The 27647-nt window shown below is 41.9% G+C and overlaps 1 protein-coding gene across 1 annotated transcript; it reads right to left on the bottom strand.

Annotated features, from left to right (window-relative positions):
• Positions 1 to 224: 224 nt before the first annotated feature.
• On the bottom strand, positions 225 to 26521 carry LOC124158782 (flocculation protein FLO11-like). Its single transcript, XM_046534099.1, has 4 exons — positions 25704 to 26521; positions 4405 to 4500; positions 2778 to 3372; positions 225 to 1832 (listed from the first exon to the last, which is right to left on the bottom strand). Exons 1-4 carry the CDS (start codon positions 25827 to 25829, stop codon positions 643 to 645), a joined length of 2007 nt encoding a protein of 668 aa, XP_046390055.1. The 5' UTR covers positions 25830 to 26521; the 3' UTR covers positions 225 to 642.
• Positions 26522 to 27647: the final 1126 nt, after the last annotated feature.

The following is a 27647-nucleotide window of genomic DNA, read 5'->3' as shown; positions in this document are numbered from 1 at the left end:
CTAATTTTTCATGGCGTTATGAAACATAAAAATGAAATCGTTTTTGTAAATTAATAGAGAAAATATCAAAATGCTGAGCAGCTATTATTAGGACAGTTTACCTAACTGCTAAAATTCTAAAGAATCATTAATTTGTACTAAACACTGAAAAAGTTTTAAGTAGAACCCCAAGGATGAGATATTTTAATATGTATATTGAAGGATATTATTGAAAGTCATATAGGTAATGTCTTGCAATATTTAATATAAAGAAATATATATAATTATTATCACTTTTTTATAATGCTCAATATCACTACTTCTAGCCTGAGAATTTTTTACATAACTTTTAGAGATTTTTGATCTTTTTTCAGTTCTTGAATGTCCAACCTCTTTTTAACATTCACTTTTCAGTTATAAGTCCATTGAGATCTAATTATCATTTTTGAAATCACTATAAAATACTCTTGTACAATAGTTCATGCTAATTTACCTCTTTTCACAAAATAAAGGTGCTTCTTATTATATCACCTAAGTTTACCACAGAATTATTTTTGGAGGGTAGTGATGAAGCAACAGTGCAACATCAACAGTAAATACAGAAGATTAAATATTCAATCAAATAATTCTTTGACCATTTGACATTTCACCCTGCAAAAATTTTCACCATGGCCTCCACATATCAAGGCTAGAGCTCTCTTCCGTGGAAGAATTTGCTGAGCTGGTGATTGATGATGAGGAAGCCTGGGCGACTACTTCCACTGCAATCTTTCCATCTGAGACCACAGCCTCAGGAACACCATCACTACCTGCTATGGGGGAGGGCTCAACTTTGACCTCCAACCTTGCAATCTTAGCAGGTTTCATTACATTGTCAGAGTCACTCGCACACTCACTGTCATCTGAGGGCCTTTTCATGCCGAAACCCAGAGAGACACGTGGCACCCTTTCACTCGGAAACTCTTCCTCCGAATAGCGTTCCTTTTTCACAGAGAAATCGAGGGGATCCCTCGTGGAAGGCAAGGAGGTGGGGAAGAATGGTGGAAGGGTTGGGGTGAGTGATGGCATTGAGGGACAGGGGACTTTATCTTCCGAATGAGTGGTAATGGAAGCTGTGGCTGAGGAAGACGAGTCTGGGAACAGTCCACGTGGCATAGGAGATACCGTCGAGGCCAAGGACACTACTGGCTGCACTTCAGCTTGCTGAGAATGTGCAGTGGCACCACTAAGTCCAGTGGAGGTGACAACCTTCTCCAAATTCAATACCCTTGGGGACTGGACAGGTTCCTGTGGGTCACTGCCAGCGTCAATCTTCAGAGGTGGAAGGGTTCGAAGCAGCCCACTTGATTCCATGAAACTAGGTTGTGAGGAAGAGTCAATTGATGGGGTCGGGAGACTCAGAGGAGGGAAGGGAAAAGCCTTGATATCAGCCCCAAAGGACATGTGATGCAGAGGCGGACAGCGGAAATTGAACATGGGCAACTTGCCATCATCCATGGAGGTAGGTGGCGGAGGTGGCAGAGTTGGTTGACTGTGTTGCTGTGCCGCAGCTGTGAACGAAGAGGAGTCGCAGCTGGTGGAGGCACAAGAGGAGGAAGTGGATGATGCTGGGCTGGCTGGACCAACTGCAGTCTGCACAGGAGGAGGGCTGGGAGGGCTCAAGGAACTCCTGGTGACTGCAGTGAAGGCACTGTGATGGGTCGGTCCCCTAGGGCTGGCAGATGCTGAAGGCGATGGACCGCTGGTGTTCAAGGCAGAAGAAGATGAGGTGGACAGAGATGTAGAAATCCCTGGGCTTACCGAGGATGAGAAGGACGTTCCTCCCTCTGTGCTATCTGAGAGCCTTCCACTACCTGTGACAGAAGAGTGGAAAGTAAGTTGATGAACAAAGCAAGTACATAAATATTTACACGATTTGAAGAAGCAATAAAAATAGCATTCTTATCAAATAAAAGAATTTTATTTAGTACCTAGTAAATGCTTCAGGAAATATGATCATCATTCAATAAGCTTTGGAAGTGGTTTAATTTGTTAAATAAAGAGTTGTACTTCAATGGATATGGGAGTTGCATTGTATCCAGATGATGCCTGAGTGAAGCAGGTTATGATTGCATCATCAGTTTTCATGTATTTTACATTAAATTTTTGCCCATTTAATGTCAGGAATCCCATATATATAATTAAAAATTTTTAATGACCTATTATCAGCTCTTTACATGACATGAATTTCAGACATTTGTGGATTAGTTTTTGAAATTACAATAACTATGCAGTTTTTACCATCAATAAATGTCACATAAAGAAGCATGGGCTACAGGATACTGAATTATTTAGGCATAAGATCTGCCACCAGTTGACATATATATTTCTTGTGTAAATAGTTGCAAATAGGCAAGTATATCGGCTAATAATAAACTCCAATCTTTTCTATGGCCTGAGTTCATTTTGTCCACCTTTGACCGTACTCTTTGCAGCCCAAGTTCCCCAAAATGCCAAGTTAAGAGAGAGAACTTGCCATTTTGGGGAAAATCCAGAATAGGTATTATCTAAAGGTAATGCTTAGCTCTTGGAATTTAGTGTCATTTCCCCTTCCAAACTTGACTAATCTATGCACAGCTGGTGAGATGAATTTACTGAAATTGATTCTCTTGGTAGGTCCATAGCCACTGAAGGGAGGAGTAGGTGTTCAAATCCCCCATGAAATGCTTTGGAGATACAGATACAGCATACCCCCTGCTATTGAAACCTCTGAAAAACTGTTCTGGCACTAGTCTCGTCTCTTGGCTAATGGGTATTACCTGGCAATAGAAGCGCCAGTTCCCCTGTGGGCAGCCTGCTCGGTATCAGCTGAAGACCCGCCATGAGCCTGGCGGCCGCGCTCTGCTGTTGACTCTGGTTGTTGTTCACGTCCCCGGAAGCGAACGGAGGGGGCGGCGGCGGGTGCGGCTGCTGCGCCTGGGGGGCGCCGGCCGAGGTGCCGCAGGGCAGCACCCCGCCGCTCCCCTCCTCCCCCGCCATCATCGAGAGGTGCGGGTTACCCGCGGGTGGCGTCGGGGGTGCGGCGAACGGCACCTGTGCTCCAGGCGGGGGCGGAGGTGGATTGGCGGCTGCGGCCATGGCTCCGAACGAGAACGGCGTGAGCTGGTGGAGGCCGGAGACGCAGGAGGAGAGGTGCGAGAGGAGACGGGACCTGACCGCCGGGTCGACCCCCTCGATGCGACCGATGTAGCGGCTCACCTCGCCAGCGCACTCGTTGAACCCGGTTCGGAACTTGTGCAGTACGGTGGGATCGGTGGCGACCGCTACGGCCAGCTGCTGCCGCTGCATGTTCTGCAAGTGCTTCACGGTCATCTCCAGGATGTCTGCCTTCTCCAGTTTGGAGTGGCGGGCGGGCTGTGCAGGAGAAAAAGAAAAGGGTTAGTTCCCATTTTTCATGAATTTGCATAATTATAGAATAAAATAAAATAACTTTGTTTTATTCTATAATGAAGCAATTCCACAAAACAACGCCTGAGACTGTGTCTTATAATAATTTGCACAATGCTGCAACTTGGATCTGGAGAAAAATCTCTGGATAATTTTCTTCTGAGATAGTGAAATTTGAATGGGAACAATTTTAACTCCACAGCAGGAACAGCGATTCCCGCGCTAAGCACGCAGGCATAAATTTGCTCGGTTACCTACGCTTGTATTTTTCCATTTTACCCTCGCATGAGTAATCCATAAAATTCATTTTTCCAATAAAATAAGCGGAAATGAGATAAACATTTCATTTGGATGATGCGGAAATTTGTAATGTTAGTTGTATTTTACCTAAACGACCTTAGTTATCATGGCTTGATATCCGTAAGCATTTCACTCCGAAATTCGCCTGATTTTTCGACCTAATATTTGGCATTGGCGGTAGTAGTTAGTACTATCCGATTTTGGTTAAAAAATCAGGGTCTGAGACCCTGATCTTAGATTACAACTTATGTACGAGATTCTAGACTAGTTGTCTCATAAGGGGATGCCTGGCAGGCAGTCGCCTTTAGGGAAGGTATTTAAGGGCGAATGATGAAGCCCCCTCCCTGGCTGCATGCCTGCCCCGCGGGATACGCAAGGAGCTCGATTTAATCGCTACAACTAAAGGAGAAAAATCTCTTGACCATCACATCTTATGGGGTGTTCTTTCCAGGGATACTCATCCTCGTTAATGCTGATCGCGCATTCCCATCAAAAAGCAACTCTTCCCCTCGTCACCAATCACTTTTAAAAATCCCCCAATTTTTTTATTCGTCCCAATTTTCTTATTCCACCCAAAAATTCCGCCCAAATTTTATTCTTCGATTCAACTTTCGCTCAACATGGACCTTATCAAAATTTAGTAGCATACATCGTCCACCGCAAATAGATCATTTTACAAGGAAAGTACCAAATACTTACATCTTTCTTCATTGCATCCAGGATGAGAGATTTCAGTTCGTTAAGGCAATGGTTGATTCTCGCTCGCCTCCTCTTCTCCATGATAGGCTTGTTGCTCTGCAAAGAAGAAAAAGAGGTTAATATTAGTATTCATCCCCCAAGTGTTCATAATATGCACTACATTTAAACTGCTCCCTCTAAAATCCACCGAAGAAATTTTCCTCTTCCTCGCTCATTAAAAAAAAACACGATCTATCAGTAAAGAGAATTATCTATTGTAAGCGTAATGCTAATTTGGAGGAGAGAATTAGCTGAAATCCCAGCGTTTTCGCCTGCTACTCTCATAATAAAATTCTTCAATCTTACTGTTTTCTAAAGTATTATTCTGGGGATAACAACAAGAGATTGTTGGCTTTTAACTATTTCATATTACCTAAGGTCAAATTCTGCCGTAACGGTTTAATACCTGATTGGAGGCGAAAGGCGTCAGTAAGTCACAAAGGATAAAATAGTGTTGTTTGGTTATCATGACTCAATGCCGAGAGCATTAATATTGGCTAATAGTTGAAATAATCAAACTGTTGATAACATGTCGAATCATTCATGAAAATTCGAACGGCACTCCACAACTTTTTTAACCAGCAGTGTATTCCTAAACATTAATCAAAAGTGGCGTTGAACCGGCCTCGGTTTTCACAGCAGTATTTGGTCCAAAGAGAATTTTGAAGGAAAGTGACCACGAAAATGACTCGAAAGCTATCATTAAATGGCGAAACGATGAAAAACTCTACATGTATTCATGTCGGAACACATGCACCGTTGGAGAATGAAAACGTCAACGGCATGGCTAATGATATAAATGTGTCCTAAAATACGGCAAGTTCCTCCCGTGGAACAGAGTCCCGATCTCTTAGATCGATAAGCGCCATGCAATTAGCCGTAGGTGGCAATTATTTCCCCAGGGAGAGAAATATCCAACAGACTATGAGGGTGTTCACATCGTCTCGCCCGATGGCTCCGGAATATGCTTTCGTTGTCATTACCATACATTTTCGTCATCTCACGCACAGGTTGTGCCCCTTGCCCCATCCACGTTAGGGTGCATTGTTAATGCCGATGACAATCATCCTTGCGGGGGACCATATGCCACGCGGATACCTCCACCTCTTTTAACAGAAATTCTGAGGGTGGTTTCACGGTTGCATATCAAAGTTTACACTCCGATGTACTCTGGGGAGCGGACACAGACATCTAGGCAGGGGCGACTTCAAACAAATTTAGAGAAGGAAGTTTAGGCTATAAGAAATTTAGCTTAAGGCGATAAATGAAAAGATTTAGTAAATTAAATACACTCAGCTTCCACTTTGTGAAAATTTATTATGGTGAATCGATATGCACACAATATTTTTTAACATAATGGTATAAAAAAGATTGGTACCAGCGTGATGGACTTTGAATTCGATTGTAAATAAAATAACTAGTGTTCATTGCGATTTATGTTGCAATAACCAGACCCCATAATCCTATATGAACATTTTACGACATCAACTTCCTAGGTCTACAATTGCACCTTACTATCGAAAACGGATCGTTTCAATTAAAATAAAATAAATACAAACAAGAGGATCAAATACATTAGTTGTGCGTTCGGCAAGAATTTTCTAAGCGACAGCCGGGACTGTAAACTTCATTAAAATGCTTTATTTTCGCCAAATTCTGGAAATTCATGCTGTTTCGACCTAGTTAAGAATTTTGTATTTTATATTTAACTTTTATTTTCATCCAAATCTTCTGGGAGTAAATCCCTATATTATGACAATAGTAAAGCAATTAGCCTCACGAAATTATAAGTATACGAGTTTTCCCTGTCTCCCCTAAACTGGAATCACCCCTTCGTTGTACGGGGGGTCATCTGCAGTTGTGAGGGGGGGAGGGAAGGGAGCTGTCCGGGCGAAGTAGCGAAGGTGGGGGTCACCGTGGGAAATCCTCACACTCCCTGGGAGTCTTCCACCTCCCTCTACTCACCCACCAGGTGGCGCTGCTGGGAATAACGAGAAGTCATCAAATCATTCCGTCAGGCGCAAGATCGATAGATTGTGAAAGTTTCGAGATGAGACGCGACATTTTATTTTCCTATTTGGCTAATTGTAGGTCTCATCAGAGATCCCCACTGACAGGCACGTTTCCAGGGGAAGGGATTTGGGGGCTGCAGCTCCCCTTCCCCCCTGATTTTTTTTCTTTTGGCGAATACCCGCGATACAGCTTAGGGGTATCTACCTGGGGTCACTCCAGTCATCGATATAGTCGCGTATCATAACGCCCGCCTAAAACCAACAATACATTTAACTATCAGGATTATGCAAACGAAATATATAGCTGTTATATGAAATGTGTGGTTTTCCATTGACCACAAAATATCAGTAGAGGCAACCCTCATACCAATCAAGCTTCCCCGAAGCACATTTCTGGTTACGTATCCGTGTAAGACTCATCAGTAATCCCCATCGATGAGGTTTCTGGCACACAGTGCTCCATTGGCACTCTCAGGAGAACTTGTAAAATTGCAATCAGGGGCGTGAGAAATGTGAAATACAAAAATACTTAAAAATCTGTAAAATTGGACTAAGAGTCCTCCCAACACGAAATAGTCGAGGATTGCGCATAAACATTTTCAGAGGGTGTTTAGCCGTCAGGTTTGGGGAGAAGAGAGACGAAGGAAGGGCACCTCTACCAGCAGCCAAAGTTTGCCGCAGTAAGTTACTATATTAGTCCTTGATAGATTAAATCAATTACATCGATGATGAAATTCACCATGAAAAAATCATTTGGCTCGGTCAAGATTCGAAACCGGATATCCCGATTGCCGGTCAGGTTTGCTATCAGTTATGCAAAGCACAAACTTTCTCTTTACAAGTAGTGTTTGTAGATATCACAATCGCGATTGATAAATCATGTCGGCAACAATTAATCTCGATTACACCATCGATCAATTAATATCGAGTTAGCTGTATTTCCCGGATGACCTGTATTTACTTATCGTCGTGAAATATCTCTATCTCGGGTGACTCGCCATATTTTTCATCCTCGCAGTCCACCCTTCAGTTCATATCCCTCGCTTCCGCCCGCACAAAACCCCCAGCGGAGGTCTCACGGCACCCCTCCTCCACTTCTGTGCCGATACACCTGCTAGGGTGGCGTGGGGGAAATATGGGGCAGAGATCGAAGGGAGCGATCGTCTTTTTTGTCAAGTTCTGCCGCCTTTCACGTATGCTCCACTATGTTATACCCATTTAATGGGTTATATGTGCTGAACTAATTCCTACGTCTGTTTTATCTTTAATATTGTGAATGTTTGCCTCTTATTCTCCCTGTCATATTTCCATTGATCATAGTATAGTACGTGGTAAACTTTATTGTTGATTAAACGTTTTAGAAATGGATGCTATTTTTGTCGTTACGAGGAACCAGCCGTAATTTGCGGGTGTCATACATAGGTATCCTTTTGACATGGCTTTCAACGTGTCAAGACAATCTCACACCCGCTCTGTTGTTTGTGTGCACAGGCTTCAAAAAAACTACCATAAAACTTAGCTTTAATAAATAAATATTTAAAAAAAATTAAGCTCCCGGGGCTTCTTCCAAAGGCTATATTGTTGAAAATTCGGCGTGAAAAATTTTGCTAACGACAAATTTAATCTTTTAAGTTCGAATACGGCATTATCAGATGATTTTCTGCACTCTCAGGAATTCAATTCGGCAAATTTAATCACTGACCGGGCGGCAGACACCATTAAACGTTCTGAAGACTAGAAGGAAACACAAGAGTTTTTTTTCGGCCAAAGTGAATTCCATGCCCCAAGGGTTTTTCCAGTTTTTTCCCACCCCACGGACCGTCAACATGAAAGGAAGAGGAAAAAAAACAGAACTTGAGGAGGAACCCCCAGAATTCTTCTGAGTCCCACGTGACGTGCAGGTAAATCGTGGGGGTGGCCCTCCACAACTCCCCATCTCTTAGTCTTTTGACTTTACCGCCATTCTCACGGATCCGTCCCCTACCACAACAACCTCCCCTACCTTCCCTTTCCCCTCGCTAGGAGCTCAGGGATCCCTCCCCTCCCGAGGCTGGCTTCCGGAGCACCTGTTGCGCTGAGCTGGCGACGGCCCCCGATTCCCACACTGTCGAAGACGGAAGTGCTCAGCTGAGGAGCATCACGATGACTTTCGCTCGTCAAAACGACTCGCTGCTACAATTGCTGGTAGCCGGAAGGGGGATGAATAAGAAGGAAAACATTACACCGATCGGAAAAGTCAACCATATAGACGCTCCCGGGTAATATAATCAACCGCACAACTGCGGAAATCGAAAAAAAAAACATAGTGGATAAGTTGTTGTTTTGGTACACTTTCCATTACCCCCGCAGCTGAGAATCTGCCTCGGAGTTTAACCTGAGAAATTCATAGGATCAGGACCGCATTTAGACGAAAAGAAGCCATAGGTTATTCCACTTAATGAGGCCCTTTCACCTCCCATTTTTAAGTATGCATCTTAAACGAGAGATAAAAAAGTACATCATTTTTAAATTTGTTTTATCAGTCATAAGCAAGGCGTACCCAGAACCAAAACTAGGGGGGAGGGGCAAAACTAATGTGGCCGTTCAAGTTGTAACTTTTTGCACAGAAAAGGTTAATGAAACCAAATTTTTAAGGAAATTATGACAGCAATTTATTAGTTTTTATAATTATTTGTTTGAAAAAATAATGATTTGTATTTTAGTTCCATGTATTATACTAATATATATTTTTTCTTCGAAAGGAAAATTTGTTCATAAGTTTTGTTTTGAACTAAATTTATTTTCGCTTACAAGGGAGGAAGTTGACGCCCCCCCCCCCCCCCCCGGCCCCTCCCTGGGTACGCCCATGGTCATAAGCGCAGAATTTCTCTTTGTTTTCTATTCGGTGTTTTAGTTTTCACTGGTTTGGGAATTGTGTAATTTCGATTTTGCTTGCATTTGAATGTCGGCCCCACTTGATCTTGAGGCCCTAGGCTGATGCCTACTTAGCCTACAGGAAAATCCAGATCTGCATAGGATGCATAACCCCCACTCGACCGGTCGCATTTTGTCTTTTTACTTGTTGCGTTAATGTGGACTGCATTATGGCGGTACCAGTCCGTCCCGTTAAAAATTGAATTTTGCTGCTTTCGAGGGTGAAATTTTAATTGTTTTCCATAAATGTCTGCAAACAGAAGATTTGCAGACAGAAAACGGTTGTCATCTTTGTCCATAACCAACAGATACATGTGCAATTTTAAGCTGCCCTCTCCATAGTATCCTTAGGGAAAGCACGGTGCAAGTGCCACAGATATGATGCCAATGGCCCAGCAATTATTCGCCTCTTTATAGCCATGTTCGTAAATAAGACAATTCTATAAACCGTGCAACGATTCTTTACTAGAATTTTTCATGAACTGAGAAGGATGTATAACGAAATTATTATTCAACAGAAACCATCATAATGCATGTTTGCTGCATGCTGGTGATTGATCACCCCCTGCCAAACACCCTAGAGGTCGCTCGCAGGGTATTATGCAGATGTAGATAATATTCGGACCATAAGGATCCATTCGCTGGCCAATTTCCATTTTTTCCACCACTTGCCTGTGAAGTACATGCATATTTCTGCCATTTGGGCTACTTTATATGGTATTTAATCCATTAATATGTAAGCTTAACGAAAACCCGAGGCAATAATGATGTTGATATCACAGCAAGATATTCAGGCAACCTCATATGTTGTTGCACTTCGCGTACGTTGAGACTGACGCTAGCTGGTAGTGTTCCAGAAATATGTTTTTCTTAGGTTATGCCTTTGTGGACTGCATGACGATGGTTACTGAGGGAACACAAAAAGAGTTATACGAGCCGTCCATTATGATCGAAGACCATACGGTAGTGCACTGAACGGAGAACTCCCATGGGGGCAAAGGAGGTTGAAAGAGCCGTGAAGGGCAAAAAACGCGTGGGACCACTGGCGTGCGCGTGGTGGAGGCGTGGGAAAGACTGCTGAGGGTTACGCTGCGAAATGAAAGGGAGAGGAAGTACTTTTTAACGTTTCCGATAACCCTTCGATCACCTCCCACGCCTTATTACATCCTCCACGGTTTGCATTTCCGATTCCGGTGATAGACAGGACGGAGAAATATGATATAGGATACATAGTATTTAAAAAAAAAGAGGACGAGGATACATGATATTAAAAAAGCTCACTTTTACAGCGACAAGGTGAGATGAAAAGGTAATCTAAAATGTGATATTGAGATAAACCTTAATATTATTATTGGTGCTTTTCAATCCTTGAAAGCAGTACCATGGGGGTACGCAGCGGGGGGCAGGAGCCCCCCCCCCCTCCGAGAAGCGAAAAGAAATTTAGTTCAAAACAAAAGTTATGAGCAAATTTTCCTTTAGAAGAAAAATAATACTAGTATAAGACATGGAACTAAAACAAAATTCATCATTTTTTCAAGCAAATAATTATGAAAACTAATAAATTGTTGTCATAATTTCCTTAAAATTTTGGTTTCATTAACTATTTCTGTGCAAAAAAAGTTACAACTTGGACGACCACGGCTAGTTTTGTCCCCCTAGATTTGATTCTGGGTACGCCCATGTGCAGTACCCTTTACTTTCCTCTAACTCTTTCAATTCAAAATACTTGTCTATTTCTCTTACTCTGAAGACTTTTCCTTCAATTATTTTCACCACTACGCTTCCCTCATAAGTTCCCTGCTTTTCCAATTCATCCGTATGCTTCTTCCATTTCTATCCGTCTTTTCGATCCAGACTATCCTCCTCCAACACCAGGTCTCGAAGACATCTTTTCTGATCACCTATTCAATGGATTATACGCAGTGCTGTAGTTCGGCTGGTACGGCGTACCCCCTAAAATCCAAACTCGTTATAAGCGTTATACCTTCGCGGCCGGATGTATAATACATGTTCAGCTGTTGGGATTTTTGGTGAGTACCGCCTAAATTTTTTTTCCAAATACAGCACTGATTATACGTACACATTTACATAGAATAACTTATGATATTTCATTGGGTTACATATTCATAATTGAGGCAACTCAAATCCAAAACCCCCATTGATGGGTCTCAGAGCACAAAATTTCGATGCAGATGAAACGTTGCTGATTATTTATAGATTATAACAGGAATAGATTGTAGAGAAACGTAGGTGTTTGTAGGCAAAAAATAAGATTTTAGGAAAGAAGGAAGAATCAATATGCTAAAATGAAAATGAATCTAATATGCTAACTGTGAAAAAAATATACAAAGCACACATTTCCTTCATATAAAGAGAGGCGAGTAGAAATGTCATATTTTGACTAAGACAGAGAAATTCACCACGAAATAGTTTAGACTACACGTTGAACCAATGAAGTGCTCAATAATTGGGGAGATACCGAAGCCGTGCCAATATGAACTGTGTTATATAGGGGTAGTCAACTGTGGCTACCGCGTCTTCCGTGGGTAGCGCTGTTGGGACAGAGTTGTTGTATTGTGACTTTTGAGCCGCAGGTAGCCTCATAGTCCCGCTATTTGGAATCTCCGTTAAAAATACACCCATTATTTTAAGGGTCCTTCAACCTCAGGTATAGAGGAAGAGGAATATGCCCGTAGAGAAAGAGGTTTGCTTTCGCGTTAGTGCTGAAGGGACAAACTGCTCGTGAACAAATACTGGAGTCATGGACGGCACTGGACGAATATTCCACTGCGTGTGGCTTTAATTCATGAAACTTATTCATCTCCTGTAGTGTGAAGGAAAATTATTTTCACACATAAGTGAGATTTTTTAACATTAAGATTGCGAAAGGCCGCAATTATTTTCATGCCGTTAAAAAGCATTGGAATATCCTTCTAAATAACTTTCTCTGAAACAACCAATTTGATAAATATTCTCTGACATCGTTTACATTTATCCAGAGTGAGCTATAATAACAGGCTTACGCCAATTTTTATTTTCTTTCTCAGACGTCTCCCCAGGATCTGCGCGAAATAGCCATGATATTTCACAGAAGTAGATTTTTTTAAGGCTACCAGGATTCGTTAAAAGGATCTTTTATTGGATAGGCCCAGTTTGTCAAATCATCCACGTAATTTTTACCGCGACAAGGAGTGAGAGACGCAATTGATAAGAGGAGGCTGTGCGAGCATGGGCTACTACTAGCAATTAAAAAGATTTTCCACGATCACGTCTTTGACAGAAGAAAACTGTTTTATTCGTGGGGCCTAATTTTGCTTGTGAACAAATGATTACTAATAAAAAACTTACATACAACGGAAGGGAAGAATAAAAGAGGCACAAACATTTGTAATAACTCGAACACAAGGATTCTTTAAATTGAATGAAAGAAAAACTATGCCTCAGGTGCTGGTAATTTGAGTCAATAAAAAATAATTCATCATAAAAATCACCGAACCGTAAAGTAATATTTAAAATTAATTACACTAGCGTCATTCAATTAATTACCGCTCCATTACATATGACATATTACATATGTCATTTTCCTCTTTCCCTCAGGTTTCCTTGCATTTACCGTGAAATTATAAATGAGAAATTTGACGGAGCAATTACACGCTATAAATGGTAAAAATATCTTTTAAATAAGGCGATTCTATATAACGGCTAATTTAGCTGTCAGCAATGTTCAAACAAAATAGATGGTTGTCTTATGAATTTATTGGACTTAATTGTTTTCCGATACGTGCATATTGACAGAGAAATTTCAGTACCTATGGGCAACCTGCATACCTCCCGCAGAAATTTTTGACCAAGCGCCTTATGCCCACCGATACATGCCATCCATCGACAATACTTAAAAAAAAGTCGCCTGTAGGACATAAGTCCTTCTATGAGATGCGGCGACCCAGAGGAGGAGAAAGGCGAAGCCGCGAAGGAGAAGTTTAGAAAGGGGAGGGGGAGGTTTGTGTCTCGTTTCGCATGCCAGGCAAGAGAGAGAGAGAGAAATTGAATGATGAACGACCCCCGCCATCGAAGGAGAGGGGAAGGAAAGGGTGAGGGGAGAGGTCAAGGGGAACGGGACATGAGGGTTGTGTGGGAAAGTGGGGGCTTCAGCGTGGACAGATGGGGTGAGTTGAGGAATGACGTTTCGGCCAACAGACACGTATTCTCTTCGAACGAATTGGTTCTAAAAGAAACCCCGCGCATGCAGATTTAGATTTATCGCCACCCGAAGGAGGGGGTGGGGTTGGAGAAGGGGCGAACAATGAGAAATAAGTTTCGTGGATCATTACCGTGGAGTTATGCAGCGAGAACAAAGGGTTTTCCGCATCCGCGAGGTGAGCACTTTCACACCAGATGGCAGTGCAAAACAAGGCGAAAGTTTATAATAATAATTTCTGTATACTTACGAAGACAAAAAAATACCAATGGAATGGAATAGAGGTGAAATCTAGGAAGCAACGTGATGGGAAAAGCGATCTTCGAAGCGAAGGTCAATGATTTCTTACAGGTCACTCTAACACCGATATAAAAATCGCTTTCCAATGTTTTCATTTGTGTTAGATTCCAAAGTTAAACTGAAGATAAAATGCTCGATCTTTGATATAAATCTGTAATGTCATCACGAAGGTACCTATCTATCTTGTGCGGAGTTACTTCTGTCATTAACTGTCCACTGTCACGAAATCACTAAATTTATACTCACGTTAGTCGTCGTTAGTCGTAGTTACACATGTTTGCGCGAGTAAGTAAAAGTATTTTTATAGATACAGAGACAAATGCCTAGGCAATTTCATGACCTCGGAAAAGATACATGGCCTTCCTCGCAAAGCCTCCCCTAACAGAAGAAAACCAAAGTGTCTCTGTGTCTTAGGAAATGAAAAAAAAATTATTGCATGTCGCTAAAATATATCACAAACATAAATTTACATTTTTTTAAATGTTTTTCAGCCACGATGCACATATATATTGGTTGACATATTTTTTAGGAAGAATAGAGGAAGTCATTTTGATGAAGTCTGAAACTGTCGACTGAAGAAAAGGTATTTTCACTGGAAGTAAAACCGAAGCGAAGGTGATTGTGATCAGTATAAATCACCACCGGCTTACCACGCACTCTCCAATTAGGCGACCAGAAAGACCCGCGCGGACCATTTTGCTTCAATGGAGACCTTTATCCCGCCGTTATGCATACCCTTTCAGCGCCCATCAATTACAATCGTTTCTGTCAGACGAGGCGAGCGATACCGTGGAGCTTTTTATGATTGAGGAGGGGCCATAAAAATTACATTCATCAGACAGCACACGTACGCGAGAGGCCGAAGTGTTTGTTTAGCCCGAAAATAAAAATAAAAACATGGAGCACTGCGCAAAGGAGAATTATTTAGTGGGGGGCCGCGACCCCAGTGTGAAGGCGCCTTCCCACGCTTGCTTATGGAGGGCCCTCCAACCTCCAATCGAACGTCACCGTTGGGGGGGGGGTCAGAGTTTTCCGCCTTCCTCTAAGCTCGACATCCTGAGTCCATTGTTCAGTCACCGACCACGCCCCCTAGAGAAAACTACTCCATAGAAGAGTAGATGCCCACGCAAAAATGGTAGATAGCGGTACGGAACAATTGACATAGGGCAGGGGTGGGTAATTGTTTGTGCTCGAGGGCCACTTTATATGAGCGGAGGTTATCGGAGGGCCGCACAATTTACAATGATCAGTTGTTAACTGATAATTTACAATTCATCAGTTAACATTATATTTAATTTCAGAAAAAAATATGAATGGTATAATAAAACTTAAACAATAGTGGTAGTTCAATTTTACTAATTTATTTGGTTAATTTAATATCAGTTACATTTCTAGCTGCTAGCACATTTAATTATACATAACAAATTTAATGAGACAAGTTTGCCCTATCACCTTTTTTTAAAACTCTGTGTCGGGCGATCACAAACTCTTGGGCCACAATTTGCCCACCTCTGAATACATGGGGCATCCGAATGAGTGGAACATGCACAATAAGACAAACGGGTATTGGTGAGTTAGTGAAGGGCGATAAATAGGCGTTGAAAGTAATACATGAGTGAGATAAGTTGAGAGAATGCTATCCCCAATTACTGGTTACACTTTGATCGGATGTGACCAGGGAATTCTTATCGGCGAATCCGCACCAATACGAGTGGATGAAAATGGATAAAATTGGGCCAAACTGTGTCTTCCGTGCTACAAAATGAACTGTCGATTACTAACTAATTGTAAGAAATAAATAAGTTGATGAAATTTTGATACTCTAACATTACTTCCATGTTTCACACGTTTAAATGGGGAACGCTTTAAAAGCGCACGTAAATAAATCCTTTCTCATAACTTCTTGGGAGCTATTGTTGCATATAGATCGATCTTATTTTGAATGGTATTATATAATAAAGCACCTATTCAAACCAATAATAGCGAAAAAAACATTAAGGAATAATTCGATATCAGTGGGAATATAGAATAAAAATCCAAAACGCAGCAGAAAAGTTGATTCCCTTTCAGCTGCGAAAGAATTATATCTAAACTTTTATTTTTCCTTTGTATCGCATCATAGCATCATTCTATTTTTTTATACCTCACCCCAATTATATACAATGACACTCTTCCGATTTTTCTATTCTCATCACTATTATTTTTCTTATAGCATATATGCTGTTGGTACCAAACGACAATCCGTCAAACGACATCCTCATGAATGAAATGGTGAGGATTTGAAAATCATTACAATCTGCACCGTGTAATAATAGGGTAGTTTCCTTCATCAAAGAAAACGAAAGGCATTGATTGCGATTCGTTACCCACCATTAGTGTATTCATAATACAATAATTATTTGGTTTTTGAAATACCGGTTTAGACGAATGGCAAGGGTCAAATTTTATCCTCATTTGAAAAAGGCCAGATTGGCGCCCATGCGATTCCACTCCGCATGACGTCACAGGGACCTAGTTTCTACACGAGAGGATAGGAGTTACACATAGTCTGAGGTTACCAATGCATGCATGAGGCACAGAGCTCAGGGAAACATGTCTTAATAATCACCTATTAAAACTGGCTAAGTTCGGAAAGTTTTCTTCGTTTGATAAGGTATTAATAAACCTTTTTTAAGCCAAGCGCTACCGTTCAGCAAGGTACTCAGCTATCCGCTAGCATCCTGCGACGTATCAGCGCTAAGCCTCGCCTCAAGGTCACCTCACCGGGCGGGAGGGGGAACCAGAAATACGACGTACGGAGATATTTCCCGGCATTCATAATTAAGCGTCGCGTTTTCGCGCGCTTGAAATTTTTCACTTTTCATTTAATCGCGAAAAATAGATGTTGTCATTTAAAAATCTAAAAGCGTGAAATACGTACTCCAGGAGTAATAATCTTTCGATTTAGTCAATAAAAAAATAATAGGAAACCACCCTATTGGCCACTGTCCCGGTAGCACGGATCTCGAGGTATGGGTGAGTTTGCGGGTCGAATGGAAAGCGCGACCGAAGTCGGCGGAAGGGAGTCGTGTGATTGGCACGCCGCGGCTGTGGCGCGCGAGGGAGACGGGATGACGTCCGGGGGGATGTGGGGGGAGCGGTGCCCTATGTGTGGTTAGGGGGGAGGGGAGGGAGGTTTGTGATAAGGGGAGGAAGAGGAGAGGGAGTCGATGCGTGGGAATGGAGAGGCGTGGCGGTGGTCGCGTGGAGGTCCCACGCCACACGCTCGCTACTACGAACTGCATGGCCTCCGGCACCTGGGAACTTTCAGTGAGGCGACAGAAGGGCTATAAGTGTACGGTGGATGTAAATGAGGCACCTAAATTTTATGCTGCAGCAGCTTTTAGGAAGAGTAATGCAAAAACTAGCAGTCGAAATGGAAGGGTATCTAAAGAACAATCACTCACTATATCAGCCACTGAACATAACAAACGAATGGCGATGCTCCATCCTTCAACGAGGCCAATGTATTGCGAGGGATTGGTACTACCATGTTTTGCGCCGCCTACCATTGCGCCACATTTAAATGAATGCGACTTTGATCATTGATTTTCCTAAATGACATTATTGGGATTGGATATCAATGCGGATGTTGCATTCCTGGGATATTTTAATTTTAAATAACATTATTCGAATTGTATTGCAATGCTGTATATTAAATCTCTATTATCTATTTCAATATTCTAGGTGATTAAAGCAATATCCATACATTAACCAAAGTTGCCCTAGTTAATACGAGATCCGAGGTCCTCCCAAAAGTGACTGATCCTGTGTGCGCTGTATACGTCGCTCGTAAATCCATTCTACCGAGTTCAGCGATTATCGATGGTCTTAGCTGCGCGTGGGAATTTCTCGGAATAGCGGTGCTACCAGTGTTCGCACGATACCCTTCTCCGCTCTTCCTTCTGCGAACACATTTCTGTAAGGGATTTCGACAGAAGCCTATATAAGGGGCGGGTGGCCGTGTGTTCGGAAGGGGTGTGAGTGAGGCAAGGCTCAGCGCGGGGAGGGAGAGAACATTTGCTGGGGGGCCTCTACCCCTCCCACTGACACCCTCTTCGCCCCCCCCCCCCCCCCCACCGTTCCGATGCACCCTCGGGTGTTCACACGAAGGGAGGGGGAGAAATCGGAAGTGTTTTTCGGAAGAGGGGAGGTTACCACGCGTATTTAAGTCGGGCGGGTTCCCCAAGCGGTGAGGGTAGAGGGAGTGTGAGTTGAGATAGTTGGGGAGGGAGGTAAAGGTGTTCCCGTGGCGTGGGAAAACTTCGGAGTGGACAGGAATCTGTCCCGTTGCGAGCGCTAGGGGATGATGATGGAGGTGAGATCCTTACGGAAAAGGGTAGGGGAGGAGCCGGCTGGGAATAAACGTGAAAGTGCAAGTATGGGGGGATCGTGAGGTACCCTTGTCGATTAGGGGATCTGGATGGCACTAGAGTATTCTCAACCGGAGAGGAATACTTGAATTGTTTTCATTTTGCTTGCTTGGATCATTTGAGGGTACTTACAGCCTTTTTACCAAAGAGGAAAACTCGAAAGTTTTTTTTTCGCAAGCCTACTTCAATTATTTCCCAAGAGGAGTGTTTAGTTGCTTCGATTGTATTAGGCCAAAATTTGAAGAACAGGTTCATTGTGAAATGCAATCGTCTTCTAGTGTTAAAAGTCCTGGCTTCGACGAAATAATGCATCTAATGAGAAGATTAATTCGCATAAAATTAAGTATGTGAGGAATAGTACCTACTGCTAATTTGTACTGCTGAAATTACTGAAACTAAAAAAAATGGTTTACTTTGACTTTAGAAACACGAAAATTTCAAAGAAAGCCATTCAAGAAGTTGTCATTCGCAAATGAAGATACGTTTCGGTCATTACTATGTCTGTTACACGGCACCAAAAAATATCGCCATCTACCCTTAAGTTGGATATTCATCCAGAGAAAAAAATATTAACATTTCCATGCCGTTTATTCCTAAATATTTTGAAATAGAGATGAAGATTTAATAATTCTCGAGGGAATGGAAAAATTGAACCTGATTACCTCTGATTGAAATTATGAGAATAAAATCTCCGAGTTTGCCCCTACCGTTCCTTACATTTCCCTTACTGCAGAACCAAATGCATCCGGCCTCACCCCTATGACCAAACAAACAGATCCCGCGCCAGTTCACACCGGGCGAGCGATTTTCGGTGGGGGTCCCCTTTCTACATGCAATCGCCATGGTTGCCTTATGACTGGAAAGAGGGAAATCCCTCCCCATGAAAGCAGCAGCAGCTTGCGGACACCGCTTCTTCGCGCGAGCAATTCCGTCAGAGCATCCTTCCATCGTGACGCGTGGAGGACAGGAAGTAGACCATACCCTCTCCTCCGCCAATTAAAAAAAAATCCCCCTCCACTGTCATCACAATGGGAGAGAGGCCTTGCTTTGAGCAAACCCTTAGCATCTCACGGAGTCAGTCGGGGAGAAAAAGAAATACGACCCTGGAGTGTTGTACTCGATGAGGACGCAAACAAATCCCCCACCGATCTCTAGGGTGTGGGGACGGACGAAGATGCGGGCTAGGATAAGAATAGAAGAGGATCCCCTTAGGGTGGGAAGCTGGGATTGAATTTGATTGTCTGCCATTGAATTGACTTATTGTTTGACGCACGATGAAAGCTAATAAATAATCATGATAATGAGGACCTACATTGAAACAGATGAAACAAAGCATTTCCATCACAAAGCAATACGAGAGATGATACATTGCCATGTATAACTTAGCAAGTTTAGGAATTAGCGGGGAAGGTGATGTGAGTTTTTATCGGTGGATATGTATTGCAATAACCACCGGCATTTGATCCCCTACGCCAACAGTCAATAGTCATCCACCCACCTGCAAGGATTTATTAAGATATTGTTTTAGAGATGCGGTCGCAAAATTAATTATGTTTCTATTGAATGGTAAATGCATGACACAGTGACCGTTTTAAACGACTTATAATGCGGTATTTTCAAAGGAACTATCCCAAAATAATTCAACATTTTCTATGTATTTTTGCGAGCTATTTACACCAAAATCAGTAAGGGAATTACATCAAGTACAAAGTAAGAATGGAGTCTTTAGGGAAAGGAAGAGATACGGAGAAACTATCATAATTATCCTGTAAACATAAATTATCCTAAGATGATACAGACATTAACGTAGTGTTTTATTTACTGTTCATTGATCAACTGACGGAAGCCTGGAATAACTCTGATCTTATTAATTGTCACTACTAAGGGTAATGTTGACTCAATTAACCTTAATGATAAACCGTATTTAATTAACACATAAATCGATCAAATAAAATGAAAGCAATGAAAACCTGGCCCGCGGATCCCCTTTTGAGAACTATTGGTAGACAGAGACCGTTGATTAAGACATATTATCGATAGAAGCCAGAGTCCGAGGCGCTCTTATCAATATTTAATACACTCATGAATCGATCAATAAAAAAATCAATGAAACCTATTCCGCTTATCACCTTTTGTGGGATACTAACACACAGAACACATCACTTAAGAAACATTAAGAGGTCCTATGGTAAGAGTGTTTGACATGTTATGACTCGACCTCCTTAGCGGTGACGTTTGTGTGCATATGCGTGCTTCACTCATCATCCTGCTTTGGACACACGAGAAGACTCCCACGCCCACCGTCCACTTCAACCCCCTGGTATCCAAAGCCACCAGAATTTGCTCTTTTCTTCTCTTTCTGCCACCTCACCTATCTGCCCTCTTTCCCGAGTGCCATTCATAAATGCGGCGATCCACCGATGGGAGCCGGGAGACGGGACCGACATCTGATACGGCGAAAGACGAGGGTGGCGGTGGAAAAAAAAGACGATAGACAAGGAGTGCCCGCCCTCGCATTCCACAAAATGTCGCCGCACCCACACGATGGGTCGAAAAAAAAATGCTACGAAAGACTTCATGAATGGATTCGGCCATCTCCCCTCCGATAGTAATTTTTTCCCGCCCTCCCAATCTCACGCGCTGTCACGCCAGTGCACATCCTGTCATCACTCTCACGGCTATGGTCAGATATCACGCCTCATCAGTCGCCGTCTTGTCGTGGACGGATACTCGAATAATGGGATGAGAGTACGCCTTCTCCTCCAGATGTGTCGAATCTCGCGCACAGCAGCATAGGTGTAGGTCCTACACAGGGGCGCAGCTAAGAATTAAGGCTATGGGGGTTTTAAGGCACAACTAATACTTAGCGGTGTGGGGGTATTTCATACCCGCCAGGGTAAGTGGAGAGATGCGGGGGCCCTCCACCAGAAAAATGTTAAGATTAATGGTTCAAAATGGCGATTTTTACGGCTGTCTGAGGGATATTTGATTAATCCAAACAATATTTTATAAGTAATACTAATCCATTAAGTAAAATGGATCAAACTTAAAAATGTCTCTGAGCTCTGAGAGGGGATTTTTATCCCCAAAAACCCCTCCCTCGCTGCGCCACTGGTATAACATACAGAAGCAGAATGCTAAATGTTCTGCTCCTTTCCAATAGCGTACAGGATAACATATAAATGGAAAATACTCAAAATACAAAACGTTTCGAGGTAATTCAGAGCGTCCTTGAGCATTGTGATACACATATGACGACGTGAACACCAAAGATTAGTAAAATACGAAATTATTATTCAGTCGAACATTTTTGCGCTAAAAGTTATAATGGTGCTTTTCGATTACTTACTTTGTTAACAATCGCTCCTTCGCTGTTGTAATCGCAGAATCGACTATTTAGTACATGAAACTAATTACAAAAAAAACTATCGCTTACTAAGCAACTGATAAAAATACAAACATTAAAAACGTTAATATATCCTGATCTTTCTTTCCTCTTCTGAAGAAGCTATCCAATTATGTACCAATATATCTACGTGCTGTTTAATTCGTCTGTCTCGTGTATAGAGGGCATGCTCCCAGCGGTATGATGCAATTCGCAGACTGATGAGACCCATCTTTTTGCCTCCCCCGCAACGTCATTCATGGACTTCCCCCAGAACAAACACGATGTGATCAGACCGGACTAGACTTGATACGATCGTGGAGAAGAGGGAAAGGGGATTAACACGTGGTCTCCCTCCGTGGGAACATTCTGTGCTTATGATTCAGATCCGACGACACAGCAGGCAGTGTGAGTGTTCATAAACCTGCTCCGGTCATTTCGAGTCGCCCTTCTTTTAACCCCTTAACAGGTTTCACCCCCGAAATTATAACTCTCCTTTCACGTCCGTTTCACGAGCGAATACAAGCCCGTAAGAGCAATTTAACACGCTTTCCCTTTCCTTCGGATCATTTCTCCCGTTCTTATTCACATTGTGACCGTAAGGACGGGTCTATCCGAAATATTGATAGAAATAAATAACTTGATGATGTAGTGGTGTCTAAAATCTGACGTCAAGCCATAGCGGAAAATTAATCTTCAATTAATTATCATTAAACAAAATTGGGCGGGAGCATTATGTTAAAAAGAAGGCTATAGAGATTGATTTTTAAGGAAATGTCTGAAGGAGACATCACTCTCTTTCTGTATAGGATTTATTTGGCATTGTTATCGCTCTTCTTCTTCATAATAAAATCAACTCTACGTTCCACATGGGAAAAAGTGTTTCAAGACCTTGTTTACATCGAGCCGAACATGCTTTGACGCGACATTCCTCGGTTATCTGCTTTCCCAGCTGCCACTTCAATCAACTATGAAGAAAGAAGCATTTCTTTCTCACTGCCGATTGCTATCTGAAGAAACCCGATTACATTCAACACTATTAATTATTATATGAGCGTCAAAAGAGGGATGATATCTTAAAATTAGGCCGTCAAACTAATAATTCAATTAGCTCCTATAAATGTATAAATATAAATCGTGCATACAACAAATAGCAAAACGAAGTGAGGAAGAATAAGGCAAAGCGCTGTTACTGCGAGTTTACACTATTACGAGAGTAGGAGATGCCGAGGGCAGGTTCAGTGATACAGATACATTGAAAAGGGAATGCATACGTTAGAAGGCGATGGTAATTGAAAGAATAAAGTGAGCTAGGTTCAATAATATACTTGAAAAAGCACGACCGTAGTATCAAAACTGAGCTATACCATCAGTTAACATATATATCCATTTCTAAACCTAGCATAGTTTAGTATTTTATTTTCCATAATGAAAAGGTTTCACACAGCATACCCTGAATTCATAAGTTATATGGTAGAACATGAACCGTCGGGATATTGGCAGCCGGTTATTAAAATAGTTACACAAAGGGGCACTCTCTAAGGTTCTCGATGAATTATCTTCCCCGATTACCTTCGTTCCCAAAGATATCTCTGACAGGGTAGCCCGCAGGTCCGTCTTACTCTTCATAATCACGTCTCGACACCTCCAAACCCTTCCTCCCCCTAATTCCCCCACGCCCTGCCACCGTGATGCGCATCAAAACGACTAGTTTTATGGTTTGATCGGCAGGGAAAAAAATCAATGCTTGGGGCGGTTAGAATTAGAATTTTCGCGTCTAATGCGTAAGGTATAATGCTTTAGGTATAATTTTGATTTTATGTTCTCTTGAATGAGTTCCGCTACTACGAAATTCAGGCTCAATCTGTTGTACAGGCCCCCAAGGAGAGTAGAGGGGGAGGAGAAACTGCAAAAACCAATGCGGGGCCCGGTGAAAAAAATATTGAAGATAAAATGGGAACAAAAGCAACTGCAAAGTCTTAACTATTATCATTAATTTCCGACACATCTTTTACTTTCTTACCTAAAAACCTTTACTTTAAATTGAATGGCAAACACAATTATAATTTATGGTTTCAAGTGTAATTTGATGGAACTGATTCATGATATTAATGGAATACTCAGCCTTGCGATTCTAAACGTTCTAACTTTATTGAAAACACGAATTTTCGAAGTTCAAAATGAAGTTTTATGTTTCAACTCAAAGGTTGGTTTGAATAGGTGAGGGTAGATCTCAATCCAGACTAAACCAGAAAGCGTATTCTAACATGCACTCAGATTATGGGGGCAAATTTCTTTCCATGGGCCACCTCGCTGTCAATATTTTTTCAAGTTGGGCGTTCGAAGGCCTCACTTGGGATCTGAACCCAAGACGATACATTCAGAACTTCAGTGCTGTACTCATAGGCTATCAAAATATCCCTATGACAGTTGAAGACAAAATAATCCATAACTATTTCTAAAGTATTCTTCTTATCAATGTTGGTTTACATGGGGCATTTACGAATTATCCCAGCAACCTCCCGATTGTTGACTTACTTCTTCAATTCACCATAACTACTGCTCCCTTTCAATCTATCTATAGATCTTATACTCCCAAATCACAATATATTAGTTACCAGGAGAGGTGAGACAAATTGGCTTTTGGATAGGTGACGCCCTGTCCGATTTTCAAGAAACTTCTTCTAGTGTTCGTGCTCAAAAGAAAAAAAAGGCGAAAAAAGAGGGTTCCCAGTCAAAAACTTGAATGGAGCAGCAGAAGCAGCACTTGAGGGTGTTCCGCTGTGAATGAAATCCTTCGTGAGAGGGGCGACATTACAGACTGTCTTGAAGGAGTTGGCACATGTGTGGTCCTCGGAAGTTTTACGGCATCATTTGAGGAATGCGACCCGACCGTCATTCTAGTCCAATCAAGCAGAAAACCAGTCAGATCACCTAAATTTCTTCTATCCTTGTGTGGACGCAGAATCTTTTTCTCTCTCCAATTTTCCATAATAATCAAATGACAAGAACAAGTCAATACGATTGGTTCACATAATCACCGGTACTTCACGTCGTACCGTAAATAATAAATCGTTAACTACCACCTCATGATTCCTTAACATGACTGCTTAATCCTTACGTTGAACATATCAGTCGATAAATTTGGTGAACGCAAAGGGTGCCAAATATAACGAACATTCAAGTATAAAATAATATAAGAAGACAAACAGCGATTAAAAAAAAAAACAACAATAACAAAAAACAAAGTAGACGATTTGATCTTTGCCGAATAGTTACGCTAGGCAGTTTTCGACGAAAAAAATATATACAGTACGCTTTAAAATGGATCAATCATTAAGAGTGAAATTCATTCAATTGGGCTAGAGCATGAAACCGAAGGTTGGTTAGAATGGGTGAAGGTAGAGCTCACCCCAAACTAAGATAAATAAGCGTGAATTTCGCACATGCAGGGAGGCTGGCGCGGTTTTTACGTTACCTCGCACTGCGAAACGATCTGCTTGTAGGCAAGCGAACCACCCAATAAACTTACATTTACCACTTTCGTTTGATGATATTGCTCTCGAGATTTAAACTCCGTGTATTTAAAACTCTGGGTATGCTTTGGACAATGGACACATACAGGTAAATCGTATTTTTAATACAGATATCATTTAGTCACATGTAAATACACAAATTAGTGTAAGAATCTATAATTGAAAGTGATGATATACGTGATTTTCCTCGGGCATATTAAGAAACAATGAAATAATTTTGATCATCGAATCAAATTTAAGGTTGTATTGTTAAATTTAAAATTATTAAAATATAGATGAAAAGAGAGGAAAACAATATAATTTACAATATAGACGGAGGAAAATTTAGCGTATAGTAATCATAAAATTTATCTCTCGCTTTCATTTATATACGTATTCAAAAAGGTTTCAAACAACGCGCCATAAACTATTTTCAAATGTATCAACATTCAAATTATTCCAAAGTGAAATATTGTTGCATGTGTTAACTATATATAATTTAAAAAGGAAATGAATAACACTCACCCTTCTCTGCTCAGCCTTGGACATCCCGCTGGATGGTGGGTGGGGGTAATTCTGGAGGTGCGGGTGGTATCCATGGTGACCCTGCGGGGGTCCTTTGTGGTCCAACTCGTCCTCGCTTATCGGCATCTCGAACTTGATCTCTTTGTATGTCCTTTACAAATATTCCACTGTAGTATGCGGCAGAGTGATTTTCTCTGCAGCTCCGTGTTCGGCGTAGTAGTAGAAAAATAACGAAACTTCCAATATTTCATTCACCTGAGCTGCATTACCTTCGTTATTGTCCCAGCGGTAACACATACACTCGGAGAATGATGCTCATTGGTATACAGAGCCTCTCTATTAACAGTTAGTCTACGCCAAAATCACCGAGAGTTCATGCCCAATAATTGAGAATTTTTAAGGCGTACAATATCAGCACTTCCGTGGATAACAAGGGTAAAAAATGATATGCACGATGGAAATGATCAATAAGAGACTAGTCGTTAACTTTATAAACAGTCCACAGTCTTTTTATATTGGGTGACAATGTCTTCACACAGCGACACTGAAAATTCTCCACTCAGAAGACGACGCACGGAGCGTGGGAAAGTTCATTCGATTGAAAAAAAAGACGAAAGTAAACAAGCGTCCACGTGAAACTCACGGTGCCGTAGATAGGAGCGTTTAAACTTGCCTTCTGGCCACTTTTGCTGACGATGGTCGAAGGGAAATCCCGGTGCGACTTGAGCACGCGGCGCGCGTAAACAACGAAGAGCGTCTCTCCCAGGATACGAACACGAAAATTCCGCCGCTCGGGCGATGAGCAGGTCTCCGACTGATGGGGCCATTGGAACGCACCCCGAGACGACCTTCCCAACCCTCCTCTCCCCCTCCTCCTCTTCCCCTCCCTCCCCTCCCTCGCCTAAATGCCCTCACTCACTGGCTACCACCACCCCATACCATTCCTACCGCCCCTCCCCCTTCTGCCCCAACCCTCGCGCTCACTTCAGAAGTTCAACACGTCAGCGTAGGGAGGGAGTTCCCGCCCTCCCATCTCCCCTACTACCCAACCACGCGACCCATCACAGTTTGCATTGCGTCTATTGCATCTAGGCAAAGGAGGGATTCAACAAGAAATTATTTTTTTTTTAATCATTCATACTGGGAGTTGGAAATAACACCTAATGCCGAATTACTGTACCATAATAATGTATGAGTAAAATATCTCATACTTGAAGAAATGGTAAGCAATAAAAATTGCTTGCCACATCTTGGTGTAGTTACGGAAACGGAATTCGAAAAATGACGAACCTTCCAATATTTCATTCATTCGTGCTGCATTATCTTGGCGATTTATTATGTTTGAATGTGTTTTTATTTTTTAAATTTGTTATATTGTGTCACTATAAATTGGCATGTAAGCTAAGTAGGATTTTTACTAAATAAATAAAGATTGTTCAAACGGCTGCGCATACACTCATGAAATGATACTTATTTGTGACAGAGCCTTTCCATTCACGGTCGGTCTACTTCATTCACGCGATAGAAATAGCTTGGCATTGCTTCACAGTAATACACTGGATTGTATCGATGAAGATGTCTCACCTTTCACACCCGGTTAATGGGTGTCTAAATGCCAACATTTCAGCGTCTACGTCCGCCGCCGTCCCCAGAGCACAAAATTTATTTTTAACTTTAATATCTTCAATTTTTTTTAGAAGAAATGGGGTTCAGATACTCTAGAAAGTTTCGTTTCAAAGTCAGTCACATGCATGCCTATGTGTCTCCAAATGAAAATAATATCGCTTTCCTAATTAATGATTTTTCTAGGAACTACCAGGAGCAAACAGAGATGTTACAAACTCGGCATAGAGTTTAGGATGGAAGCTTCTATATACAAGAGCACAGCAACAGATCAATTTATAATTATTTATGGGTCCTACAGAAACGCTAAAGTAAGGGAAA

The sequence above is a fragment of the Ischnura elegans genome, chromosome 5 (genome assembly GCF_921293095.1).
Source record: "Ischnura elegans chromosome 5, ioIscEleg1.1, whole genome shotgun sequence".
Lineage (NCBI taxonomy): Eukaryota > Metazoa > Arthropoda > Insecta > Odonata > Coenagrionidae > Ischnura > Ischnura elegans.
This window is presented reverse-complemented; position numbering and strand designations above follow the sequence as displayed.

Coding starts and splice junctions, on each gene's coding strand:
- LOC124158782 (XM_046534099.1), bottom strand. CDS start 25,829: ATGCCGATAAGCGAGGACGAGTTGGACCACAAAGGACCCCCGCAGGGT. Junction 4,501..25,703: donor CCAAGGCTGAGCAGAGAAGG/GTGAGTGTTATT, acceptor TCTTCTTTGCAG/AGCAACAAGCCTATCATGGA. Junction 1,833..2,777: donor ACTGGCGCTTCTATTGCCAG/GTAATACCCATT, acceptor CTTCTGTCACAG/GTAGTGGAAGGCTCTCAGAT.